Raw genomic sequence first — 27,020 nt, 5'->3', positions numbered from 1 at the left:
TAGTGCCTGGACAGCACTTAAAGGTGCGTGTTTGATCGCCACTCAACCCTACTCAAGTTTTTACGTTCTCCTTGTGTTCATGTGGGTTTCCTCTGGGTGCTCCGTTTCCTTCCCACAGTCCAAAGACATGTGTTTCAGGTGGATCCATGACTCTAAATTGTCCATAGTGTGTGCATGTAACACACAAAGGGCAGTTTAGAAAAGTAAATGTACTTACTCGTTACTCATTACTATCTACATGTGCCTGTAGCAGGAAAAGGCAATGACTCATGGCTGATGAAGAATAGACTGAAATTTGCTATAATCTATTGGGGATCATTTTAAATAAATAAAACATGCACGCACGCACGCGAACCGGAGCCTAACCAGGCAACACAGGGCGCAAGGCTGGAGGGGGAGGGGACACATCCAAGACGGGACGCCATTCCGCGGCAAGGCACCCGAAGCAGGTCTCGAACCCCAGACCCACCATAGAGCAGGCCCTGGCCAAACCTGCTGTGCCTCCCTAAATAAAACACAAAGTTTAAAATCAGTTTCAAAAGTTTTGTTTGCAGTTTGTTCATAAACACCCTCCCCACATTATCACACAACTTTGCTGGAATACATTCAAGTTTTTCCTAAAAGATAAGCGTTTCCAACTGTATGAAATATATGGGCTTTTTAACATAATTGAGACATCTCTCTCAAATTCTGAGGGAGGGATTATATGGATTTGCCTGGGAAAAATCAACAATTTTTTTGAATGTCACAATGGGAATTAGTAATTGGATTAAATCAATACTATTGAATTGAATGACATTAAACCCCACATTTGCATACTTTGATCAATAAGCCATTACTTAATGTCACTTGAGTATCTGTTTTGTAAACTCTCCCTCCCTGCATAGCATTCATGTTGTCTTGTCTCGACATTGTTGCCCAATGGTGAATGTTACTGCTAAACTTTCCATGAAGGGTTTTTGATATTTCAAATAAAAACTGTCAATGTAACCTTGTTCACATGAGCAGTTACTGACAATGTTCCTACAGATAAAGGGATAAATGAAACAAGAGCCGTGAAAGCAGTAGGTTATAAAAATGGCACATTTATTGCTACAGAACGGTCATGTACATGACTTCATTGAATAACTACAGATGAAAAACAGGCAATGGCCTACAATGAGCTGGCTTGAAGAGAAACTCCAGCACACAACCTGTTTGGACACTTACTCTAACCTGAAAAAGTAATAACAATAACAATAATTATAATAATAATTATAACGTAAACAAAATAAAAAATACAACAAAAAAAATAAAATTAAGAAGAAAGGAAAACAAAAATAAACAACAAAAAAACATCAAATTACATGAAAAAAGGCTTGAGGCACTCAGCCACACGTTGGAAAGAAAGTGTAACTGTTATTTACTTTAAATCATTTTTAATCACTGCTGTAGGTACGGATGAGACCCCCACGGCAGACTGCGGCCCATCACGGAAAACACCATACAGTTTCGTCTCAGTAACACATGGTAAAATAAAATCTTTAAATAGTAAAATAAAGTAACAAACTTTTACTTTGAATGATTCCAAAAATCTACAAAGTGGAATATTCAGAATCTGACTTTTTTTTTCTTATTTCCTCAATATTCCTGGTATAAAAGGATTGCCCCTGCAAAAAATAAGCCAAATATATTTTGTTTTAAATTTAGGTTTTTTGTTTTCTATAATAGGGTGCACTAGTCTATTTCATAGCAAAAGAGCACTAGACAAAGGAAGCTTTATAACAAAAAGCCAGGCACTGATACATGGTAATTCTCTGCTTATTTTTTCTTCACTTAATTGCATCACAAGTAACAAGAAGAATGAAAAAGGCCACAGGTCATATATTTTCACTATTACATATGTCTATAATACTTTGAAATGAACATGTTGAAACCAGCACTGCACAAGGATGAATTAAAATGCATAAGAAAAAAAATGGTTGCCCAAATTAAAGAAGTAGGTCTAGAAGCCATGGTGCCTTCAGTTAATTTCTATTATACTTTGTGATTTGTACATATATATTACTATATACTTCCCAGTCAATTAACTGTCAGTCTATACAATTTGTGCTTGTTAATTTAGGATGGAGACAAAGCATTAAAATTAATTTTTTGCCCACCGCAATCAGTTTAGTCAATCAAATTGTAAAATCTAGGTCCAAATCTCTCCACCCACATTTATGGAAGAAAAAATAAATTCAGTCCTGCAAAGAAATCTAAAACAACAAGGAAGACTAGATAAGTACAAATTGCATCCTTCATCAATAGTTTATAGGCATTTCTGTTTATTGTAGCTAAACTGAAGACAAATGGAACTTTGTCTCCGATCTGTAACATTTTATTAGTGAGTATTTTAGAGTATTTCATTAGTGAAAAATGGTATGGATCAGTTAACATTATCATTCTGTTAATCTACAATGCATATTAATAGTATATTGGTTGTTAGTATTAACACATTTTGCTGAGTAATACACAATAAGAAATAGTTTGTGTCACAACCAACATGTTTTATATAGATTTATCTGTAAGATTAATAGAATGGCTTTCTCTGGCAGTGGGTGTAAAGTATTAGACTTTTAATCCTTACGTAATGTTTTGCATTCATCCTCATAAGCAAAGAGAACCATATGATTGTTCAATAAAATTTAAAAATTTGCATTTAGCACAGAAACTCAAGGAAACTAAATATTTTAACCAATCAGATTTTCAATTCCTTTGTGTGCTGTAAATTACCCAATATCAGCTTTGATTTCCTGTATGTGTCTTGTGCTCCTGAATCCTTGTTGCTGATAGCAAATGAACAAATGCTTCTTACAGAAACCCTCAACTTACTCACACAAGAATAAAAGTAACCCTTATCAAAACAAATGTTACTGTGATGCCAATATTCCAGTGAAATGTACATACAAAATCTCATGGCTAAATATTAATTTTTAGACGAATGCATGATGGTTTATGCAACCAGCCGAGGAAAATAACCGTGACATTGCTCTTCATGAGAGTCACAATGATGAGAAGCCAAAAACTGAAATGCTTGATTTCCCAATACTACTGTACAGTAAAACGAAAAGAAAAATGGCCAAATTACTTGGGGAGCTACTCGGTTTCAGCATTTAGCCACAATCATCCAGAGAAAAACAATTCAAGACAATGTTTAATTTTTCCATCAATTGTATAGCATTTTTTTGTTTTCTTCCAGTTTATGCAAAATTCAACAAAACTATGTTTTTTGGTATTGCCATGGTCAAAAGTGTTCTGCCAAGATAAAAACAAAGCTCGATCCCCATGCCTAGCCAATTAATTAAGCACCTTCGTTTAAGAGTAATCCGCTATCACCGTGTGAGACTAAGACCCAACTTCCATCCCACTACTGCCTGTATCCTTAACTTTGACAGAATGATTTAAGGAAGAGTCATTGTATTCATCAGTTACAGAACATTTTTAGTTCAGAAGTCACCGAAAGTGTTAAAAACATAATTAAGAAAAACGTTTTAAATACACTGTAACTCAAGGTTAAGGTCAAACACCATGGCATGTAGATTTAACCCTCTTCTGTCATTGAGTCGTTCAACAAAGTGCACATTACACTTTGAGCTGCGAGCAGAGCCTCTACACATATTAATGCCATTAAACACTGCTTTTGGCACCCGGCAAAAATGACCTACAGTATAGGATTACAGTTCTTATAATACAATTTATCCATTCCCGTGTCTCTTCTGTAAGTACATCATCACCCAACCAGAACTGCATGAACCCTGTGTGGTATGACTATTTACAAATTTCTCTCTGCAAATACAATTAAAATGGCAATGTAATGAGCATGGAGCATGAATCAAAAGTTTATACCTTATTTTGTTCTGCTTTTGAACCCCCCACCCCCTTCCCGCCCTGAAAAAATGCTCCCAGAAATATAAACATAACATTTAAAAAAGAATTAATTTTGAAGCTTTTGACTTCACCACATTTTCAATGTGACACATTTCAACACACACTGAATTATTTTTTTCATCTTTAACAAAAACCGATACAACATATTTCTAAACACAAAATAACAACAGTCTACATGTAAAAATATAACTTTTACATACACAATTTCAAAATAATGGTAAGTTTGCATTTGTTGCATACAATTTACAAATGTCTGTGTTTCCTTGACAGCTGATTAGGAGTGAGTGGAGCAGATGGAACTCCGGTCCCTTTTGTCCTGTGGAGGATGCCATACAGTCAATGTGCTGTCAACGGCACATCAGAGGTTCTTACAAGCAAAGTCTCTTCAAAAGTAACACTGAAGTGCCTTTTACCTGCTTCTGCCAACATCTGACAGAATGATTCATTCCCCCCGACGACTTCTCGACTGAAAACCTCGCCATCCTTATATACTGTATATATTCCTACATTTATATATATATATTTATATAGATTTTCTTAAAAGATTCTTTTCCAGTTTCAGTGCCTCATGTTGATTGTGTCGTTAAACCACAGGCTGCTGCTGTATTGCAGAGTTGCGTGGTTTGGATGCTTGACAGAGAAACCAGAACAAAGAATATGATAAACATAAAAAAAGAGAATCTGTTTTACACATACAACCACACACTTGTACTGAAGACTACAGTGGCTCACAGAAAAGCCAATATTCATAAAAAGCTAACGGCTATAATACAACGCTCGATAAAAGTCGTGTCGCTCGCTATTGACACAGGCTGCAACTTGTGAGGGGGGTTGGGGAACGGTGACGTTAATTTAGTCAAAACAGGGCCGTTCAGTTCAGTGACACGCCTTCTAATTACATATAAGCATACAGTACATTAAATACAATTTATCCAAAAAATACTTTTTTTTCCTTTTTACTTTTTTAAATTCCAGGTCGTAAAAAACCTGACTGCATAGACCTAATGACTAACAATTCCCTAAGCTTGCATCCTAAAAAGTTCTGTTAATGTCCTCCTCGCACTTGTAATGATATGAACTCTAAAAGGCACATTGGTAGAAGTGTAGCATGTTAAAGTTGCATCTCTGGGTGTGGGGGGGGGGGGGGGTCAGGAATGGGAGTACCAGGGCAGTGGGGATGGGAGTAAAGTGGCAGGACCCGGGTAAGACTGAAAGAGGAACGTGATGAACCGCTAGCTCTCGGCCGCTCCCGCTCCGCGCGCAGCACAGCTGCCCGTGTAGGAGCTTGCGTCCCGGTGTTTAAGGACTCACCGTGAACCCCCACATCCCTCCACCTGACAAACTAAAGCCCTCGGTCTGCATCCTCGAAAGCCCATTTGTTCCTTTTTTATTACCATTAAGCAGCCTCTAGCCATGAAGTGACATTTAATAACATTAGCGTCAGCCTCCCATTTGCTCAAAAGGTCCATCTGCTCTACCCAAGTAAAGGAATGGCCAATGAATTCACTAAAGTCATCGTCAGGACATTTTGCTGGTTTAATTTTTTTTTTTTTTATTTTTTTTTTTTAAACTTTCTTCTCCAGTACGCAGCCACACTAGCCATCCAGAACCCCAAATAAATGTTATCTCTGTTTTACTGTTTAGAAGTACACTTTTTCATTATTGCAGGTTTTACAATTTCTTGAAATTCTAAATCTGTTTTTCTTTTCATTCCCCCTCCCCTCAAGACCTAGAGATTGATTTTTTTTTTTTTTTTTTTAATATATATACACACACATATCTGTTCTCATTTATACGTCCAAGAGGAGTTCAGGCACAACTGCAAGTGTTCCACAGTGTGGAGAAGATTGCCACTCAGTCAGCGGGCTGCTTGCGTCAGCTCTGGAATTTTGTTACCACATTCCTAATGATATGTTTGGAGAGTCTTCCATCAAGTTGCACTTTCTCTTGTCTCAATATTTTTTAAACAGGGAATTCTCATAAGAAGCAGGATCTCTGTGTCTGTTTCCTTAGCCACTGCACATTGGCAGTTATCTCAACACAAGACAGGGCAGGGGGAAAACATGTTGGCTGGATGGTTGGTTGGTTGGTTGGTTGGTTGGTTGGTTGGTTGGTTGGTTGACTGATTGGGAAAAGGATAACGTCAAAGGAACTGGTCGCTCATCATTTTGATGAACTCCGGCAACTTGGACCTGAGGAGAAAAATACCGGCGTCAATAACATTACTAATAATGTAAATGTAATAAATTAATAAATCTTCCACATGTCATTGATAGCCAAGTGAATGATCTTGCAGCAAAATTAATTCAATTCAATCCAATTTATTTTTACAGAGCGCTCTTCCCACACAGCGACACAGAGCGCTGAACAAAGGATCAGAGACATAATACAAATAAAAGGTTTGCTATACAGTACATTAAATTACTAAAGTAACTCTATTAGTTATTAAAGCTGTAGATACGAAAACTGGCCACAGAGGAAAGGAAAAAAAATAAATAAATAAAATAAAAAATAAAAAACTCCCAACCGAACAGCAACGGGGAAAAAAAAAACCTCTGAGTATCCATGTGCTAGTGGATGCCCACCCCTCCTGGACATTCAACACAAAGAAAGACTTTTACGTCAATTTAAAGAGCTATTTATAACATCGTCACTAGACACCTAACTGTCCTTCCATAAAGAGAAACCTTGGAAGAGAAGACTGAGTCTTCTGACCAATCTGACCTCCTGTTAATCTCACTGTTTTATTTTTCCCTCTTTTCTGCTGACTGCAAGTACACTATCTCAGGCTGACCAGCAGTTTAGAGGTCTCTAATCTTCAGAAAATGAAAGCTTCGTATTCACAAGTCACATACCTTGTGTATTCCATTATATTAAAGATATGTCTGTACTGTGATAAGATAGCATACCAGAACATACAAGGAATGTGGTTTTCTCTGAACCTTACCCCTTACGTGTGTGTGCTCCGACATCACCACAAGCACTACAACCTTTGTTACAGCCATAACACAGACAAAAAAGTGGGGATGTTCACATTTAATAGGAAAGTGGAAAGTTTTATTTCTACAGTGGTCCCTCCTGTAAAACTGCTGGGACAAAAACACTGGTCAAACCACGTTACAATTTTGACTGTATGGAAATATTTATAATAAAAGCTTCATTAAATGTGTAAATAATGTGGTTGCTGAATTAACTGAAACCATGGAGAAAGTTCTATACAACTGCAGTACTGTGTTTATTATTATACACACAGGCTGAAACCGCTTGTCCCGAGCGGGGGTCACGGTGAGCCGGAACCTAACCCGGCAACACAGGGCGTAAGGCCGGAGGGGGAGGGGACACACCAAGGACAGGACGCTAGTCCGTCAGAAGGCACCCCAAGCGGGACTCGAACCCCAGACCCACTAAAGAGCAGGTACAGGCTAAACCCACTGCACCACCACACCTCCTCGCTTATTATTATATGTGAACATTTTAACAAAACGTTGATATTTTTATGTGTGCAAGGCAGTCAGGATTGTGGATACTGACACATAATTATGGGTATTGAATAATATTTACAGAAATAATGTAATGTGTATTCTAGTGCAAGGTACTTCAATTTAAAAAAAAAAAAAAAAACTGAAAAAATGCATAATACATAAGTCACCAAGAAAGTGTCTACTATAGACGTAAATGAAGGCAAGATCTAGATGTGCAGTGAAACTCAAGACACATTATACACTTACTGCCAATCTGTTGTCACAATGTACCCAGTGGTTAAAAACTTTGTGGTATCATGGGGTTTTAGCGAGTTATTACTGATATATCATTAATGCCATTAGTTATACATTTGTAGGGGGAAATTTTGTGGGATCACAAATTTGTTTTACTGTTCAGTTTGGACTTTGTTCGGGAAATAGGTGAACACAAAACATATTAAAAGTATTCACACATACTGCAGAACCAATTTTTTTTTTTAGTGGAGCAATTAGTTGTTTTTAAACTTACATTTAGCTGATGCTTTTCCCCCAAAGTGATTTACAATGGTAAGCTACCAACAATTATTTACCCATTTATACAGTTGGGTAATTTCTACTGAAGCAATTCAAGGTAAGTACCCTGATCAAGGGTGTTATAGCAGGAGGTAGGATTTGAACCTGCAACCTCGGAGTCCAGAGGTGGCAGCTACAACTGCTATGTGTCCTGCTGCCCCTTATAATCCCTAAAAATTTTGCTTTGCTTTCAGTTTGTTTGTGGTACACATGTAAAACAGCAGATTAGTTGGAAAGTGAAATATTCTGACCATTTATGGGTGTCTTTTTTTTTTTTTTTTTACATTTGTCCCATGGGATTGGTTCCATCGCCCATGCTATGGTGGGCCCCGGCCAGAGAGAGGGGCGGCCCATCCGATGACACCTTCTCTTCCTCCCTCCTCTTCAGGCAAGCTGCCTTGGGGTTCAAGTTTCTCTCTGAAATAAGCAGATAGTTGCCCTGTTCAGGTCTGGTCTAGGAGCATATTCACATATATAATAATAATAATAATAATAATACTAACAACAACAATTGCATAAAAAGTTATCTGGATTTTTTTAGAAACACAACTACGTAGTCTTACTGAATTAAATATTTATTTTCTTCTTCTAAAAAGGCATTCCACTTCAAAACTTAGACACTGCCATCCAGTGGAATATAGAGGATACTGCTATCGGGACATATTTACAATATTGCACTGTTGTTTACACTTCCTTTTTCGCAATCAACCTCATTAAAGTCACAATGTATAGAAGTAACATAGACGGAGAATTGAAACACCCAGTTTAACCTTGAAGAGGGTGTACATTTTAATTAAGCATTGTGAATATACACGGAGGGGATGAAGCGATTCATAGAAACTACCGAGAGCTAAGGCGCAATGTCTACGAGCTTTCTCAGCAAGACGTATTACTCAGAGATATAAGGAGTGGCACAGACACTGACCGCGCACTTGCTGTTCCAGGCTGAGGATGACGGCCACGGCCTGATGGAGGATCAGCAGCTTGGTCTGCGGCTTGTCGCTCTTCAGATGCAGCTGCACCATGCGGCCCAGCTCCTTGAAGGCCTCATTGATGTCTCGCACACGCAAACGCTCCCGGGCGTTGTTGGCCATCCTGCGCTCCCTCTCCCGCTCAATCTTCTGCTCGGGGGACAGGTCCTCATCGTCGTTATTGCTACAGGGAGGGGAACACACATACATGTTGGAGATGGGGGGAAGCAACAAATATTGGTAAGGACCACAATGTACATATATACTGTGCAGGATAATTTTAATTAGAATACTGCTTCATAATTATAGCTATTATTACGGGAAATACAATAAACACATAGCTGGGATTCTTTCCACCATCAACTTTTACATAGTTGCAATTCCTAGTCCCGTCATCGCAGCATTGTTACCATGGGGGAAGAAAAAAAAAAAAAACACAACTTGCCGAAATGGGTCGGATTGGTCATTCCAGGTGCAAAGCTATAAACCCTGAGAGCACGGAGAGTTTATCCTGGGATGAGGCACACATTGTGCACTTTGAGAATTTGGATGGTTCTCTACACTCGTGTGAGAGGCAGCTAAAACCAGGCCCAAAACCATGGAAGGACTGCGGTACAACCCCGGCTTCAAGGAAGCTCTGCTATGACTGTATGTGGAAGGACACTCCAGGTGCTAATGTGGCTGAACAGGTTTGTCTTGTGATTTGTTAGAAATGTCTTATATTTATACATCTGTCTTAGGAAGCAAACATGCAAGTCAATGCCAAGTGAGTCCTGCTGTCTGAAGTGAGGTATTTTGTGCAGTACAGCGTGTGGACTGAAAGTCATCATTTCAGATTAATATCACTTTGGAAATGCGCAAGGGTGTATTTGTGTTAGTTTTGATGTGGGTTTACCGAGTGTTACAATTTAGCTGCCTCTCAAAGCACACCGTTCACTTCATAAAAATCCAGCGAAGGAGTTAAATGAAGCGAGCGCTATCGATACTGTTACCTAGATCTTGACCTATCAATTGGCTTGAGGTCCTTGGAATCGTTGTCCTCTTTCTTGCCCTCGAGGGACTTGGCGTCCTGCAAGTTCTCGTCTCCCTCATCCTCCGACTTGATCTCAGAGCTCACCGACGAGGTGCTCTGGCCCTGGAGTCCAGTGGAAAGGGCTGTAGAGGCGAGACAAGGAGGCAGGACATAAGAGACAAAAAAAAAAGGGGACAGAAGAGTGAGGACAGGGGGACTAAACAAAATCTTGGACAGAATGGACTATGGATCGCTGCGCCCTGCAACTAGAAGCCAAAAGACGTTGACATTTTTGCAGTCTGCCGTATGGGTTATGCAGAGAAAGAAAATAAGTTGTATTCAGAAGACAGAAAACATATTAAAAGTATTAATGTTTTTCAAGCAGCAGGGAAATTTCAGGGACACCTTTTACTGAATGTACCAAACCAGGTCAAAGGCAGGATACCACTGGTAAAAACAAACAGTGGCACACACCATTACGTACGAGGGGATTTGTGATTATTTGTGCGCGCGGTCAAAACGTCTGGAATACCGTATAGTCGACGTCTACGCTTTGTACGAGGTAGGGAGGGTGAAAAGTAAGGGGTTAGCCCGGACACAATAAGAGGTTTAACTGGGTGGAGGTTGGGGTGAGAACAAGGCCCCACATGCCGCCGTTCTTCCCAGACAACACTGGCCCCTTTGTTCCACTTTACTCTCAGGCTGCCTGGGCCAAGTCTGCGACAAAAAAAAAAAAAAAAAAAGAGTCTGTGCCCCACGCTCATAAGAAGAAGCTGTCAGCCTGGACTAGAAAAGGGACATATCTAAATGTCACTGCTTTTATTGTCGTGTTTAACAGGCTGGTTTGCATTCAAAGCGCCAGCTCTCCTTCCCAGTTGCTCGTACAATTGGCAGTTTGTTTATGCCCACTGCAGGTCTGAAAAGCCCCGTCCAAAGTACGGGCCCGACTTCTCTTCCCCTCAGCCTAAATAAAACCTCACATCTGACGCGTTATATACAGTACATCCCGCACACTTGATTTGTCTTTTTCTTTTTTGATTTGTTTTATCTGTTTCATGAAGGACCCTGTGAAAGTTGGAGAGGCTCACTGCCTACTAAGCGTGAGTGAGCCTGGAAGATATGGAGAGCGGCACAGGACAGGCCGGCAAGAATGAAGGATGACCGGTCCCTGGGCAGCGGAGGAGCTGCTGATCCGGTCTGTGTGGGATAATGCGTTCTCCACCTCGACCTGGGAGAGTAATGGATGACCATCGATTTTCTCGGTTCGGAGCGCTAAACCCAGCATTTTCAAGAGGAACAACAAGTTCTGTTTCAACCGGCCAGCGCATATAAAAGCATTACTAAGACACACCTAAAGAAGCCTAAATCAGCTTCCGAATTAAAATGTCACAGTAACTGTGGGTAGCTGTCGCTATGGCCTAAAAATATTACACATAAGTAGAGTCTCGCGAGTGGTGTGTATACTGTACACGGCAGGTTAAAACGCCCTGTATTTCCAAAAGGTTCTGCCACTGTTCAGTTCAACAGGCTAACACCTGGGTATTCCGGTATCACTGGCAATGATATTAAGTTAATAAACGGCTAAAACATGTTCATTGTCTCGCCAGCATTGTGCAAATCTTTTCTGTACCAGCAAATTAAGTTGATCTTGCTGGAAATTAAACTTTAGCACGCTGGAGCAAAAACTGGGAAAATCTTGTGTCAGAAACCATAAATATGCTCCGATTCTACGTTCTATTTGTTTCTGGCTGTAAACTGAGCAATAATAGGTTTTATAGTTGGAGGCAATTTCTTCATTTCCAGCTCCCTTTAACTCATTCTATAAGATCATAACTTCATTTCCAAATTTCCTTTACGGTACTCAACACCTCATTACGCAGTTGGCTTGGACCTCGACAGGACCTCGTGCCAAGGAAATAATTTTCAGAAACGTTTGCCCATTCAAACCTGCCTGAAGCAAATTTGGTTTCTTGTACAGGTCAAATGTAATTTCCTTTTTGCATATTCAAATTTAAAGATAATCTTGTGTTACTTAATTACAATTACTTGTACATTAAATTTAGGAGAGTGTAGGTAGCATATGGTCCATTTGGTAGGAAATATTTTTTCTTTCCCCCCCATTTTCTATTGGCATGGCTTATTTACCTCATTATAAAGCTGTTAAATATCTATTTTATACAGTGAGTAGCAGCATCCAACAAGTACTCTCAAAACAGGCTTCATTCGTTCTGTGAAATCCCACTGTTACACAAATTCTCACTGAGGGGGTATCAGACTGCCATTATTGCTTACAGAGAAACAAATAATCACTTCTCAGACAAGAAGTATGTCACCGAAAATTTCTTTTAAATACCAGAATAAAACATATTTTAATTTAATTTATACTGGTGTCAGAAACACTAATAAATTTTATAACATTTGTGACAAAATTATTATTTTTTCTTGGTTGTACTGTCTTTTTGTCTTTTAAATTATTATCAATAACTGCTTGTTGACATTATTGATAACAAATAATTGTTAAAAACGATCAACATGGTCCAGAGGGTGTAAAAGAGGGTACACTCTGAATGGATTATCATTATTTGGATAATTTGACTCGCAGATGTTTACAGGAAAACTGAAATAAAATTTACTAAATTACTGCCTCCGCCTTCCCCTCTGCAAAGCGTGTGGACACTATGCTATGAGGGGCACTTGGTAGTAGCAGCAGGTGGCATGGTGGCTAGAGCTGCCGCCTTGCACTTGAAGGAGCTGGGTTCAAATCCCAGTCCCGTTACAAAAAATTAGTACAGCCCTCACTGGCTCTAGTAAAAATCTGAAAAAAAAGGTGTATAAATGGGTAAAGCACTGTAAGCTGACTAGAGACGGTGTGGAGAATCGCCTATGCAGGGCAGACTCCATGCATACGTGGTTTTACTGCACACTGTACATGTATGGAAGCAAACTGACAGCATAACATGAAAAATGTTGTACTGAACTGTAAACTAGAAGTATGAAAAAGAGCATATACTTTGGTAAGGATTTTTCTTGCATGGGATCCCGTTACATGAGGGCTGAGCGTACACGTCCGTAGTAAAACTGACTGACGGAATTTTGTATTTACAGCTCATACAGACGTTTTTGATGGAGGTCAACCGCCAATGTGCATGAAAGAGACTGAAATGATGACAGAGGCCTTTTACTAGGATGCTAAACAGGGTGCGCCCCCGTACCCAACTCACCACGGTATGGATCAGGCGGCTGGCTCAAATCTGGCGACGTTGCAGACTGCACAGGAAGCTGAGGGACTGGCACTTGGTTTGGCACGATTGGATGGCTGCTGCGCAAGCCAACTCCATCCTCGCGATGTGCACCGACCTGCAGACAATCCCAGATCTCAGAGGTCATCTAAGGAGTCAAACATGCTTTTTCCATTTGTAACAACCGTGCAAATCATGGAGAGTAATGGAAGTAGAAAGGAAATGGATAGATATATACAAGAGTACACTACCATGTTTTCACACATAACTTAAAGCAAAAACTGAAAGGGGCTTCGAGAAAAATTCCGATATCATCCAAAACAGGCCAGTGACTACGAAACTGTGAGATTCCCTGCTCCAGCACGTACACACCGCTAGATCCTTTGCTCCGAACTTTGGGAACATGGTATGTTTTACCCCCGTTTACAGCAGTGCTGGAGCTGACCTGCAGAGGGCAGCCTCCCTCTGCGCTTCACGGAGAGAGCCCCAGCTACCTCCATTTCCCATCTTCCAGTAGTGACAAACACAGAGGAGCTGCTCAGGCAGGTAAAATACAAAATGATCTCCCAGGGTGCCTCGGTGGAGCGCACTGATTCACATCCATCTGTCTTCTATCATGTCCGCCAACAGAACTGACAATTATCTTAATGCCCATATGTTTAATTGTGGGCTTCCTAATTCCCCCGACGGAATCAGGAGCTCCGGCAGGAATTGCGATTTGGCACAATTTTAAATTTTTTTTTTTTTTTTTCATTTTAGGGATACAATTCGAGGACCTGCCATTTTTCTTCTCTCCCTGCCTGTAATTCCAGCTAAGCCTTTGACAGCACAGCCTGCGATGTCAGTGCCGCCTCCCTGCTTGATGCAAATATCAGAAAATGTCGACGGGCTTTGCAGGAACAGGCAGCACGTTCCAAGCCGGCATTTGTTTGCTTGTCTTTCATCACAGCGTAGCCCCCAAATGCAAAATGGCACCATCCTGGCTATGGATATAAGGACAGGCGTACATATTTAATAAAGGTTTTATATTTAAAAACTAACTAAATTAGTATCATAATATGAGCTCACAATTCGGGCACGCTTGGGATATGGTTCCCAATGTACCCTGTCATCCTTGCCATTGTTAATCAGGAAGATGGCGCTTCATCCGCCTGTGGTAGACTGATTATGCTGCAAGGAAATGCAAAGTTTTCTGGGTCAAGTGCAGAACTGCATTATCTCCAGCAACTTCCTGGAGCAGAACAGAAAGGGACGATGGCAGGGACCCAGTGTGCGTTTCTGACATTGTGGTGTCCCGGGCTCGTTTTCGGCTCAGAAAGACAAGGAAAAAAAAAAAATTACCGCTATACAAATGGCTATACAAACATCACCGTTTTCATTTGCACTAATACAAAATTGATTTCAGCAACAATAACAACAAGTTATACACAAAAAAAGGAATAAGTAAAACATGCGTGAAATAAATTGAGCATCAAGGTATATGGGTGACATTTCATATTAATTTCCTTTCCTTGCAAACTGCTGATTCTGTGACTCTTAGTCCTACATCGTGTGGATTTTGCTCGTTGCTGGTTAGCAGCTCTGACCCAGAGTGCAGATCTGTGCCCAAAGCCGGCCCCAAAGCGACACCTCGCCTCTGCTCTGCAGGCTCTACGTCAACAGCAACACGATGGCGCTCGCTGCCAGTCGATGGACAGCCATGTTTACATGCCACAGAGCACATCGACAAAACGACCCCCGTACCAGTGAGAATGATTGAACACAGGCTCCTTTTCGCTGATAGGGCCTTCCAACAAAGGGCACTGTTTCAGAGTTTAGTTCAGCTGGAAAAAAGTGAGGGTAAAGAATGCACGCAGAGCACCTTGACAGGCGATGACATACTTGAGAACTATACATTCAAATCAGAACCTTATGAGAATGCTTCCATTTGTGAACAACCATAAAAGAACAAAATAATGAATAATACCCATTTAGATGATACAAAATTACGATAATTTATTTAATACTTTATGGTGGCCTATGAATCAATATTAAACAAACAATACTACTGTATATTATATTAATAGGAACATGAATGTCAAATTGTTTGTAAAAAGACTGAGAAAATTTATGATAAAATACAAATAAACTATATTAATGCCGAACAGATTTTGTCCATGTAAAAACAGTTTTTTCTTTTTTTTCTGTTTTTTTTTAGAAATGGCACAAATGTAAAGTTGGTTAAAAAGGCTAACAAGATGTATATTTCACAGTAGTAAAAGCTTTTTATTTTAAAGTTGGGAATTAACAATTTTATTTTCTGAAAGTATTGCTGTGATTGCGATAGGTCACTGTGAATGTGATAAACATAAGATCAAACATCACAAGGTAATTACCAAATGGAATGATATTACATGACATAAGCAGTAATATTGCCAAATGAAAAACAGATTAAGATATCCCACTTATATAACTATTAATTAAAGTTTTTTTTTTTTTAAATTTCCTACAGTACTTCAAGTTTGTCCCCTACAAATTCACCGCATGCAGTAAGAATGATGGGTAAGGTTTCGCTTTTTGGTTCACTGTAAATACACTGTGCAGCACTATGAAAACTTGCTTGTAAAAACATGCAAAAATCTCACCGAAAAACACGCTGTGTTAGCCACAAATCTAAGAGGATTCACTTGTTGGGTGTGTCTAGATGACGCACCCAAAAAGCCTGAAAATTTCCCATTACTTTTCCCCTCTCGGCATTAGCAAAGATGCCAGTTAGTTATCTACTGTTACGACTTTACAGTTATTACATCTGTGAACTGCTGTACCTTTGTAAAGCATGGTGAAACTGCCTCTTACATTCAAAGAAATATATGCAAATATAAATAAAAATGACAAGTTACTAAAATGTCTACTGCATAACTACCTTGACCTTCTAACTGAATCCTAAATAAGTCCTTATGTGACCATATTTGCAAATTTGACACATTATAACATTAGAATATTACTCATCTCTGCTGAGATATGGACAATATACAATTGTTTTGGATTTAAAGTTAAAGAACAAAAGCATATTTTCATTACACTCAAAATTATCTGACAACTGTTGCTGTAGGTCTATTTAAAACCATAGTGATAAAACCATCCATCAGTTTGATGTAACAGGATGATCTGTTTGCGGGTCTAAAAATGGCTATCCTCAACAAACAATTGAAACCATGGTACAAAAGCACTATAACAAATGAGGCTCTCTTTAAAAGAATTGTTTGTATTACTCACGAGTATTTGGAACAAATTGACTTCCTCTTTGGCCTTAATGGTGGAAGTTGAGCGGACTTTGCACAATACGGTATTTATCTGAGGTGTCAAGACCCAAACTGAGGTTACAATTGAGGTGGTCACGGCATAAGGGGTGAGTGTTAAACTCAATTTCCTTGCTGTTGTGTCAAGCCAATTGAGAAGGGGAAGTTTAATTTGGCTAAAACTGTTTTCTCTGATCTCCGCCAAGTGCTGGGATCATTGTTCTCATACCGCGATCCAACTTGAGACTTCGCTTTCCCCAGTGCAATTGCAGCTGCTAAAATTTGAGCACTCTCTGGAAGGGCAGATGTTAATTCTTTAGAAATTAGTCAATTAACAGAGCAACCTCTAAACTCATTACTACACCTTCCAAGGAAAGAAAACGAGCACACCGATCTCTACACTTGGTATCGTCAATAACAGGGACTCACTTCCAACCGTATTTGAGTTGTGGAAAAAAACGGAGAGACCGTACAGTTCTTGTGTCTCTTTTTTGTGGCCCGCAGACTTTGGCATAACACTAGCAAAATTTTAATGGGTTCAGACTCTTAATGAAGCAGTTAAGGGTTGATTCCGGTTTGTTGAAATCCATTAGCAGTCACTTGTGTTTCTCAACCACTGTAAAACCATATATTTTAGATGATTTCATGTACTTGTTGGAAATTACAGCGTACTCTTGATACAGCTGTTGCTTTTGTAAGAAGGGCTGTCAAATGCCTTATAAACAACTATTAGCGTGATTTTATTTTGTCAGTTGTTCGAGGTTATTACTTGTTCAAGCTACAACGTAAGTGAGATAGAGTATGCAGTTTCACCTCTCATTGGTTTAACCCCTTCGGAAAACACACGAGGAATCCCCCCCATCCCACACGAAGGGAGAATTTACTACTGACCTTGAACTTAAGCCATTTAACTAAAGAGTCATTTTGTGTGAATGAATTTCTCACGAAATCTAGCACTTATTTCCTTTATATTCTGTTTCAAATGATCATTTGGACATAGTGGGACAAAAGAGCTCCGTGGAACTGCGAGCTCAAGGCGCTTGTCTCACACTCCCCGCTAGGTGGTATGTGGAAGCCATTTCAAAGCGAGACCTGGCATTCAGCTGCACGGACCCATGGAAAGACGAATCACAAAGCCGTGCACTGTGAAGCCCAAATTTCCACAGAAAGGCCACAGTTTGCAGAATAGCATGTCTTTGTGTGTCTCAGCTGCACAGGATAATTACGCAAGCCACTTCCTGTGTTTTAGTCACGGACAAGTGTTTGTATATCCCCCCTCGCTTCTTCTACACAAATACTGTTGCATAAGCTGAGTTTCTTAACCCTAAAATGTTTGCAACACTCACAAATCCCTGTGGAATGTGCCATTTTAAATAAGATTTTAAGACTGTGGAATCTGTGGTATTTCAAAAACTTTTTTTTTTGTATGGCTCAGCAATCCTAACCATAACATAAACTGCAGATTGCAAAGAGAAAGAGGAAAAAAGATAACAGATATAAAACAGATGCACGTAAAGGCGTTCCATCGCAACGCAGCATGGAAAAAGGGGAAACACACTTGTAAAAAGAAGCGAAAATTTTGTCCATCATTATTTGACATAAGTAAAACAGCTCTGAACTTATCAGCGCATTTTGTCTGAACCACAAAGGACAACTTCGGCTGGATAGAAACGGGAAGAGTAAGAGACGTGACGGACTCATCTGCGTGACCTCTGTGGCCTGTCTCTCCAGTGACTATGGGATGTGTGGTTTGCATGCTTGGCTTCGCTTCTTTAAAGCTAGACTCTGGCTAGCGCTGGGCCAGTGATTATCATCAATAAACAAGAAAGAAAATCTGATTTCTCCAAGACCCAGCTGACATACAAATACAACTTTGTCCTGGTTTGCTGGTTAGTTTAGCTTTTTTGTACAAGTACAGCTTCTAGGCAGGTTGTATGAAGACCCTTCTATGGGGGGGGGAAGCACTGCAACAGACTGGATTTAAAATAAATCCATGACAAATGTGGACGTTTGTGTCTGGCATGCTGGGGGCTGCCTCTGCGACTACGGAATGGGAGTTACACAACGCTGAGCGCACCGGGAGAGCCTCCGCACCCACCAGAAGACACACAGGCCACATCATTTGCGTCCTCCCGTTAAAATGTTAACATTTACCTCTTTTTAAAAGCCATGGATCTAATGGATTTTCGCCACAATCTGTTCTACAGAAGAGTTACCAAAGCTTAAAGCCTATTTATTAAAAAAGAAGAATTTAAAAGGTATTACTCAATCTTTTTTAAGCTGCTCCAATCTGCCTTTTGTAATAGACTGGACCATCAATTTAGCGCTTAGACAAACACTTAACCCGCCCGGACAGTAACAAGCATATAAAGATTAGTCCATGATACCCCTCCTAACTGGTGAGATTGCTGACCCACAACACCAAAATATCTGCTGGGAAGAGTCTGCCTGGGAGAAAGTGACAATTGGTGAGAAGGGCATCGGGGATGTATTGGGGAAAGCATACATTAGCAACAGACCTTGAAGAAGCAAAAAAAAAAAAGCTAGAGTTTGCATGTTTCAAACTGCAGTCCACATATGTTCCCGAACATGGAAGGAAAGTGCTAAGCAGTGTGGCGGTACAGGAGCACCAGCTGCCTCCTCTTTTCAAACTTGGACCCAAACATCAAGCGATACCCCCCTTCCTTCTCCAGCCGTCCTACTTCGCTCTCCCACAGCCCCCCGCCCGAAATCAGCTCTCGTCGGCACATCATGGGAGCACCTGCTTTCCCAATGACCTCAGTTTCTCATTCCCTTGTAACAAAGCAGCTTTCCAAACACAATCCAGCTGTTCCTTGCGGGGATTTCATCTGGAGACTGGGGGCGGAGTGTCATGCATACCCTTGTGATTTCGACCAGGTGATCACTTCCCACCAATAAGCACACCCTGCAATATCCATGAAGGGGATTTAATCTCAGGACATATTTCACATAACAGACATTTTTCTCCCTTGGCAGTTATTTTGATTGTTTCACCATAAACGGAATCAAGCCAAATTTTAGATTTGTGCAGTCTCAAACTTTACTGCACCAACACAGTTATCTTATGTATTTCATAAAATACTGGTGAGTTCCTAAGGTGGTCCTCTAACATATTTGTTCTCAATAAGTTGACTGTGCATGTTAGGCTTTGCTATTATAATATTAATCTTTCTGATTTCTTTGCAGTCTTGGCTTTTTTCTTTGCCGACTGTTTTTCTCTTTTCTCAATTTAAATTCTCTTTTTAATCATTCCTGCTATATCCGCTTGATGCAGAACTGCAGAGTTTGCATCCTGTTTGTAACAAAGCACCACCACAAAAGGAACTTACCTGTGCTTGAGGACACATGTACACGTAATATAATTAGACAGTTACAAATGCCTGCACAACCGAAAGGCACCCTCTCCCGCTCGATTCTGCACTTCATGCCCACAGAGACTGCATTTTCTAGACATGAAGTAATGTGATTAAAACATGGCAGATTTATGGGAAATTTCAGCTGACAGATCCCAAACAACCTTGACAAGGAAAGCAAACTGAAGAGTTAAAAATAGTTCCAAAAAAGTACATGACCTCACATTTCTCTTATCCAGATAATGGAAAAAGAATAAATGAGTCCAAAATGGCAACCCCTTTTTGGGTGGGTGTGTGAAGGGTGGGTTTGGTGGGGGGTGGGGGGAGTCAATCAGCAATGTGAATAACAGATGGCTGAATGTGAATTAGGTAGAGTAATCACATGAAGCCTGTGGGGTGCTGCAGCAATATTACTGCAGAATACCAAAGAAAAATAATATGGTCATGAGGCTCTGCAGTGTCCTCATGTGCAAAACAGACAGATGTCAAATAGCTTCTGATGACCACTTAACGGAAAGGAAAAATGAAAGGGGGGAAAAGGTAGACTTTCCTTAATTTATGGCTTAAATGTGGCATAAGCATCTTTTGCAGAGAAAGGACTGTTGCAGCACACAGGTAACCTGAACTTTCACTTCAGCCATTATTCTCTGAATGCCTTGTTTCAAGACGAGCATAATGAGTGGATAGAAGAAATTAAATAAAAGCTAGCCACCGCAGGGAGCCTTGATATATTTAGCAGAAACACAGGGGCCCAGAACCTGCTGACATGCCACCGCTCCATATATAATAAATGACTTGTCCAGCTATAATCAATGGACCCGGCCTCTGCCCTAATAACAGCATGTCTTGTAGCAGACCACAAAACCATTTATTCAAAGAAAACAAACTCATTAACCATGGAAAAAATCCAAGTGTCAGTTCTCTTATTCAACTGATCCAAAAATTACAAGTCTTCATGTGGAAATATAGCCAATAATTGTGAATGAAAAATGTGTGTTTTCTAATCCACCCCAAGCTCATCTCTCCACAGTCCAGGGTTAGTCTTCGCTCTGCTTTTTCTTTCTATGGTTGCTTTCTTAAGCCAGCATGAGTCTTTAAGTGGGGGGGGGGAGGAGAAAACTCCAGAAGGGATGTCAGTGAGATGAACAAGACCACTGGACATGCATGAGAACAGGATAATCACTTGCAGAACTTTTCACACTGCTTTTAATGCTGTTATAACGCAGGCACTCCGCATTTCATCCGACAAAGCTTGAAAGCGATGAAGACCGCAGGTCACTGCAATGGGTCCGCATTAAACTTTTTTTTTTTTCTCCCCCCACCCTTATAAAGCTGGTACATGAAAAAAAGCAAAAAAGGAAAGTGTACCTTGTTACGGTGTAAACTGCTATCCCTGCTCGCATGCGTGCAGCAACCCTAACATCTGGGTCAGGGAGAGGTCAGAGCTTCAGAGCAATAGAGCTGGTGCGTACTGACAACTGTGTTTGCGTGCAAACGTGTTTGCAGAGCGTGTGCGCGTGTGTGCGTGTGTGTGCGGAGGGCCCTGCCTCCTGCTCTCCTCTGTGCGTTCCCTCCCTCTCTGCCTCCCACTGCTCCTTTATTCTCTACAGCTGGCTGAGGCTTTATGGCTTGTTTCAAGTACTAAAAAACAACCTTAAATATGGAAAAGATTACCAGCATCTTCCTTGATGTTTTGAAGTGTGCCCCCCTCCCGCTCCTCCGGTCCCCCTCCCTTTCAGGAGTGTGGAATATATCAAGCGATCAGAGGCAGGGGCTGAGGCTGACTGAATTCAAACGACATTTCCTTTATTAACCCCTCGTCCACCTGCTGCAGGCCTCACGCAAGGAGAGCAGGTCCCTCTCGGCACTCTTTCTCCCCGTCTCCATGCGGCTCAGGGAGCCACGCTAGAAAGCCTGAGCAACAAGTGCCTGATGAATGATGGATTCTCCAATGATAGGAATACCAGAGTAGCGACTTCTCTGACCCCTGCTGCTTCGGTGCAGTTCATTTCCACTGCATACTACGCATTCCCAGGACCTGCTGCAGAAAACATGTGGTTGTCGTCAAGCCCAATAAACCCGGCAGGAAGCAAGGCACCGACTGCACTCCATTACTCTGCCATGGAAAGCAAGGTCCTTTGACACAGTGCCACTGATTTCTACGAAAAGAAGAGCTAGAGCTATCAGCTACATTTGGCCATATCTTAAGGTCGGTCATGCTGTGGGCGTCTCAGACAATCTACTCACGAGTAACATTTCCACAGGTTCTCCCGAGAGGTACGCAAACAAATAACGCCAATCCAAAAAGAATCATCTTCAAAGTAAACAAAAAACGTTAATGGTGTACAGGTTATGTATATGGAGCATGTGCAGAGGTACACAGCTTTGGTTTGTGTTTTCTCGGGGGGGAAGAAACAACTAAAGCCCAATAAAGCCAAGTAATTCATTTTATGCTGCCACATTCTTACTTGTGCTTTAGATGTGCTTTCTGGTTTACATTTTAGACCGTACGTTCTGAGTTTTGCTGGGCTACAGGGGGCCTGTGCTATCCCGGGGCTTGTTATTGTGTTTAGAAGTGGGTCCGGCTGCGTGTGCCGCAGTCGCTCCTTACCATAATGGAGTGTCTGTTGGTTGACAGCAGGCCCGTGCCGTATCCAGTGCCAAGGCCGGACATGGCGCCGTTGTGCGATGGTCCTATCAAGCCGTGTATCTCGCTGTGCCCACTGGGCATGCCAGTGGAGGGCCCGACCGCATGGCTTCGCAGCACGTGGATTGCATCGTCCAGGCGCTCCAGGCGATCCTCAATGCGGCTTTGCTGGGGAGGGGGGAAAGGAAACAGGAGAACGATCAGCTTTGGACTCGGCACACCTTCACTTGGCTACCTTCGACTTACGGAGGCTGAACCGGTGAAGGTCTCCGGCTTACCAACGAGTGCAGCGGTGCCTCATAGCTAGGAGAGGATGGCCCCTGTCCTCCATTCCTCGACCACACTGCCGTACTTGCAGCTAGAGGTGGGAGGCACGAAACAAAGGGGGGATGAGACAAAAGCACTTGTGCTAAGACTAAGTATGCATCTTTCCTATGCTAAAGCTAGCCTACTTGTGTGTGTGTGTGTGTGGGACGCACACTCCTATAACCCTGTATCCAGCTGTCAGAAGGTATTACCACTGAGGCCAAAGCCTTCTGAAACGCAGGTTAATAATGGATTTAAGGACTTAAAACTGTTTCTGTGAAGTGCTTTGAAAGAGTGGGATCGTTGGGAAAAAGCAAAAGATGATGGAAGGTGGATGGCAAAATGCTCTGGAGTAGTAATGGACGTTAGAGAGTAACGTACCGACAGGCAGACACAGACAGAGTACATAACAGCTGTGAAATGTCCTTCAGTGAATCTCACCTCCACTCATTTTACTTGCGAAAGTGCAGCCCGTCAATATAACAAATGAAATGCTTCAAGTACAAATCTGGGTAGTATTAGGAGGATCCCTTTGCCGTCAATAGCTTAGTTCTTAAAGCCTTGTTCAATCTGACATTTAACGACCGTGTGAATAAACGCCCTCCTCGATGCCCGCTTCCGCTTTTGTTCAAGTGCGCTTGCTTGAAATCACTGATCCACGCTGCTGCCACCGCCGCCACCGCCACCGCCACGGCCTCATTAACTGGCGGGGAAGATGCACCGCTATTAGCGCTGAGATGTAAATCATGGTGAAGGGGGGACGGGGCAGGCACCGAGCAAGCAGCAGGTAAGGAACAATGACTTCTATATGCTGCTGCACCGTGCCAACGGAGCCCTTATTTGTTCGGTTAGGTGCAGGGCCGTGTCACCGCAATGGAGGCTTCTTGTTAAGATGCAGCTCTGCTTTAAGCAGGGGAGAATTACACAAGCAATTAAAGGAGCAGCATAACAAAAGCATGTTCATTCATTACTGCGTTTCTTCCAGCCTGACCCGCCTGTGTGAAGGGCACTGGATTCCTTCATTATGCATATTAGATCTAATTAAGTTGTTTTTATTGTCCTCTTTTATGTATACTCACATTTTCGTTACTTGCTTTTATTATTAAGGCTTATTTCCATATGCTAATTAGCAAATTATTACCACCGCATTCATGTGCAAATAAATGCAATGTTATCAGCAACAAAATTATTAAATTATTTAAAGGAGAATGTCTGTAAATATAACTTAAAATATTAATTTAATATTGTCCACATTAATAAGTGACATTTTAATTTGTACTGTCTAATAACATTAATATAATAATTAATACAAATTACGTGCCACATTTCCCCAGATAGATTATTACTGCTACGTAGTGGTACTACATAATACTACGTCTAGTGCAGTGGTATTAAATTACTTTGTGAAGAGCGTTTCTAATTAAGACTATCAGTCAATACATACAAAATATCAAATGCTGTTTAGCTGAGACAATTAGCGCAGAATTTTACACGGTGATTATGAGAAACTAATTTTTCAGTTTAAGGAGCAGAGAAAATCTGCATCAGCGGTTCGCTGGTAATTGAAAAACAAAACGAAACGACGACGCACGGCGTCGCAGGAGCGGCAACGTCAGCTGCACGGTGTTTTCCGCGAGCAGGCCTAGTTTCTCGGGCGAGCTCAAGCGGCGATGAACGAGTAACGCTGGGAGCGCGCCTCCGCGGAACAATCCCTCAGAGTTCTGATTAGAAGCATATGGAATACTGGCATCACCGCAGTCAGCCATCTTGAATGAACTTGCCCATGGGTTCTTTTCCACACCTTGTGAATGTGAATGTGAACAGCTGAGCCTGTCTCTCAGGAGTTCTAGCACCTTCCGACGCTTCAGGGTATCTTTTGTCCTATCATTAGAGCGCACGGGATGGTAGTGCTTACGAATGCCGGCAACATAGGAGCAAGCGGACTACTTTGTGGCGACGGCAGAGTGAAATTTGCAGGGATGTCACGCGCACTCAATGAACCGCTGACATAAACAAATCGTTTAAAGTGTTTAACAGAGTCAGACATGCGGCTACTTCGCTGCCTAGATTAATGGCTGAAGACAATTCAAGATGTTGAGCTCATTATTAATTAACTCGTAGAGCCTCAAAGTTTCGCAAACGTTCTGACGTTTGCAAAATTTAACTACTCTGCGAAATTCAACTGCTCGAAATCATTCTGTTTTATATTCTGATAATTTACGCATTAATTGCTAAAGAATGCACCTGACAACAGACACTTTTCCGGGCTAAGGTTAGCGTTTTCGCGAGAAAAAAATTTCTAACTAATAAAGGACTTAAAGCACCAACGTGCGTATAAGGCATGTGAGGCCTCCTTGCTGGGCACGTCTTGGCAGATCAGTCTAAGTTGCCACGCTGGGGCTATACCTGTGAGTGAAGGGGGGGATCCAACAGGAGTGGACGGATTAGACGAGAAGCTGTTGTTCGTGTGATCCGGGGAGTAGATCTGCAATCGCAAAACAACAGTCACAAAGCAGCCCTCAAAATGCTAGAGAGATTTTGCACAAAACCTAGGAGAGAGGGGGGGGGGAAAAAAAAAAAAAAAAAAAAAATCCCAGAATACGAATCCCACTGTAGCACATGTGATAACGATTTCCTTCTGGAGCAGTAAGAACTGCTGATATTAACAGAAATTATATCACAGTTCAGTCTGATTCTCACTTTGTGGAGTCCCAGTGAATTAATCCCAGTGAATTAATAATATTCAGCTCCAAGCCAATTATTTACCAAGGATTTAAACCTTTGTTGGAGGAAAATATATTTAATCACACTTCAACGGAAGCGCTTATCGCTAAATTCTCTTGAGTAATACTTACGAGAAATACAGAGGAGCTTGACACTTGACCAAATATGCAAAATAAGCACAACATTTAATATTAATCTATAAAAGTGGGATGCCAAAACACACATTTTGTTTTCGCACGGAACTATGTGAAAACAAACGCATCGGGTATTGCTGTGAAACCAGCCAACTGCCCTATTTCTCAGCATGTATGTGCAGTACAAGCGCCGCAAGATTTCCTCGAAAACTTTTGATGCTTACTTGCAGAACATCTCACGCTTCACCATATCATTATGTTTATATATCCAGTGGGATGCGGTACATCTGCCCGAGTCGGATTTGGGCCCGGCTCACTCTCGGGTTCGGGGAATCCACTCACCGATGCGAGAGCCTTGCCCAAAGCATCACCAGTCTGAGAGCTGCTTCCAGCACCCCCTGTCGACCTGTTTGCTGAGACAGAAAGAGAAGGGACAGGTCTCTAACACAGTCAGCACTCATTTCCATTGAGCTCTATGAAGCAGGCTGCTGCACAGGCAATCGTAGGGCTGCCAACGTTAATATCGACCATAACCGAACTGTAACAAAACTTCTCCTCCGGTTCAATAAAATCTGAACTTATTCACTGGTGCAGACACTTCAGATGAAGAGCTAAGCCAAAGCAATAGGTTTATTTCCTAAAATTCCCAAGGAAATTCTGGCCTTGCACAACATGTGAAACATTTGACTTCTTTCTACTTTGCTCTGGATCACCTTTAAAAAGCTTGTGAGATGCAACATGCTTTCAGAAACATCCCAAAACACTTGCAAGGAGTTGCAACATACGGTAATGGTTTGTAAAATATATAAAGCATTTGTCACAGAAATGAAGCTTTTTTGAGCACTGACACATTAGCGCCAGGGTTTTATTCAACCATGGCTATCCACGTCTTACATCCTGCTTAAATATGTGTATGAATAGTGTACACTTTAGTGCCCGCTGACAGCATTCATCAGTTCATACAATAAACCTTTCTGAATTATAAATGCTAGAGAACAACATTTTAGCACTGTGCAGGCAGGCAGTGTATTAGACAAGGCCCTGTCACAGATAAGACACCAGGTGGAAAGCAGTTCTGGAGATCACTGGCCCCCGCACTGTGTGTGTGTGTGTGTCATTTTGAAGCCCACTAATACTCGATCAATACTTTGTGATTTAGAGACACGGAGTTTTAGAAACAGGTCAATAAATCTCCCTTCATTGCGCTAAGTTTCTGCTGGGCTGATAATTTGCCAAATACTGATAAAACAAAACTATTTGAACTCATATCTTGCCAGAAAAAGCATAACTTCACCAGCATGATTTAAATGGACAAAAAGTGTGGTAAAGTATGACATTAGAGAGATACTCATCACAAACCAGGGAGGAGGCTCCCACCTATAACATATTATC

The 27,020-nt window shown here is 41.3% G+C and overlaps 1 protein-coding gene across 14 annotated transcripts in view; it reads right to left on the bottom strand.

The window, feature by feature from the left end:
• Positions 1-1,065: 1,065 nt before the first annotated feature.
• The window catches only part of tcf4 (transcription factor 4), a 142,207-nt gene continuing 116,252 nt past the window's right edge, over positions 1,066-27,020 (bottom strand). For 6 of the 14 annotated variants that reach the window (XM_018752112.2, XM_018752122.2, XM_018752083.2 and 3 more), the window contains 9 exons: positions 25,971-26,041; positions 25,177-25,255; positions 22,743-22,822; positions 22,429-22,632; positions 13,148-13,283; positions 9,907-10,069; positions 8,869-9,098; positions 8,228-8,360; positions 1,066-6,101 (listed from right to left, as the gene is read on the bottom strand). In XM_018752112.2, coding sequence (XP_018607628.1) covers positions 6,053-6,101; positions 8,228-8,360; positions 8,869-9,098; positions 9,907-10,069; positions 13,148-13,283; positions 22,429-22,632; positions 22,743-22,822; positions 25,177-25,255; positions 25,971-26,041 — 1,145 coding nt within the window. In that variant the 3' untranslated portion in view covers positions 1,066-6,052. Of the gene's footprint in view, positions 6,102-8,194; positions 8,361-8,868; positions 9,099-9,906; positions 10,070-13,147; positions 13,284-22,428; positions 22,633-22,742; positions 22,823-25,176; positions 25,256-25,970; positions 26,042-27,020 lie in introns of all 14 variants that reach the window. The other 8 variants (XM_018752140.2, XM_018752159.2, XM_018752186.2 and 5 more) reach the window with 3 other exon arrangements.

The sequence above is a fragment of the Scleropages formosus genome, chromosome 6 (assembly GCF_900964775.1).
Source record: "Scleropages formosus chromosome 6, fSclFor1.1, whole genome shotgun sequence".
In the NCBI taxonomy this organism is placed as follows: Eukaryota; Metazoa; Chordata; class Actinopteri; order Osteoglossiformes; family Osteoglossidae; genus Scleropages; species Scleropages formosus.
The sequence above is the reverse complement of the archived record's forward strand: the minus strand, read 5'-3'. Positions and strand labels throughout refer to the sequence as shown.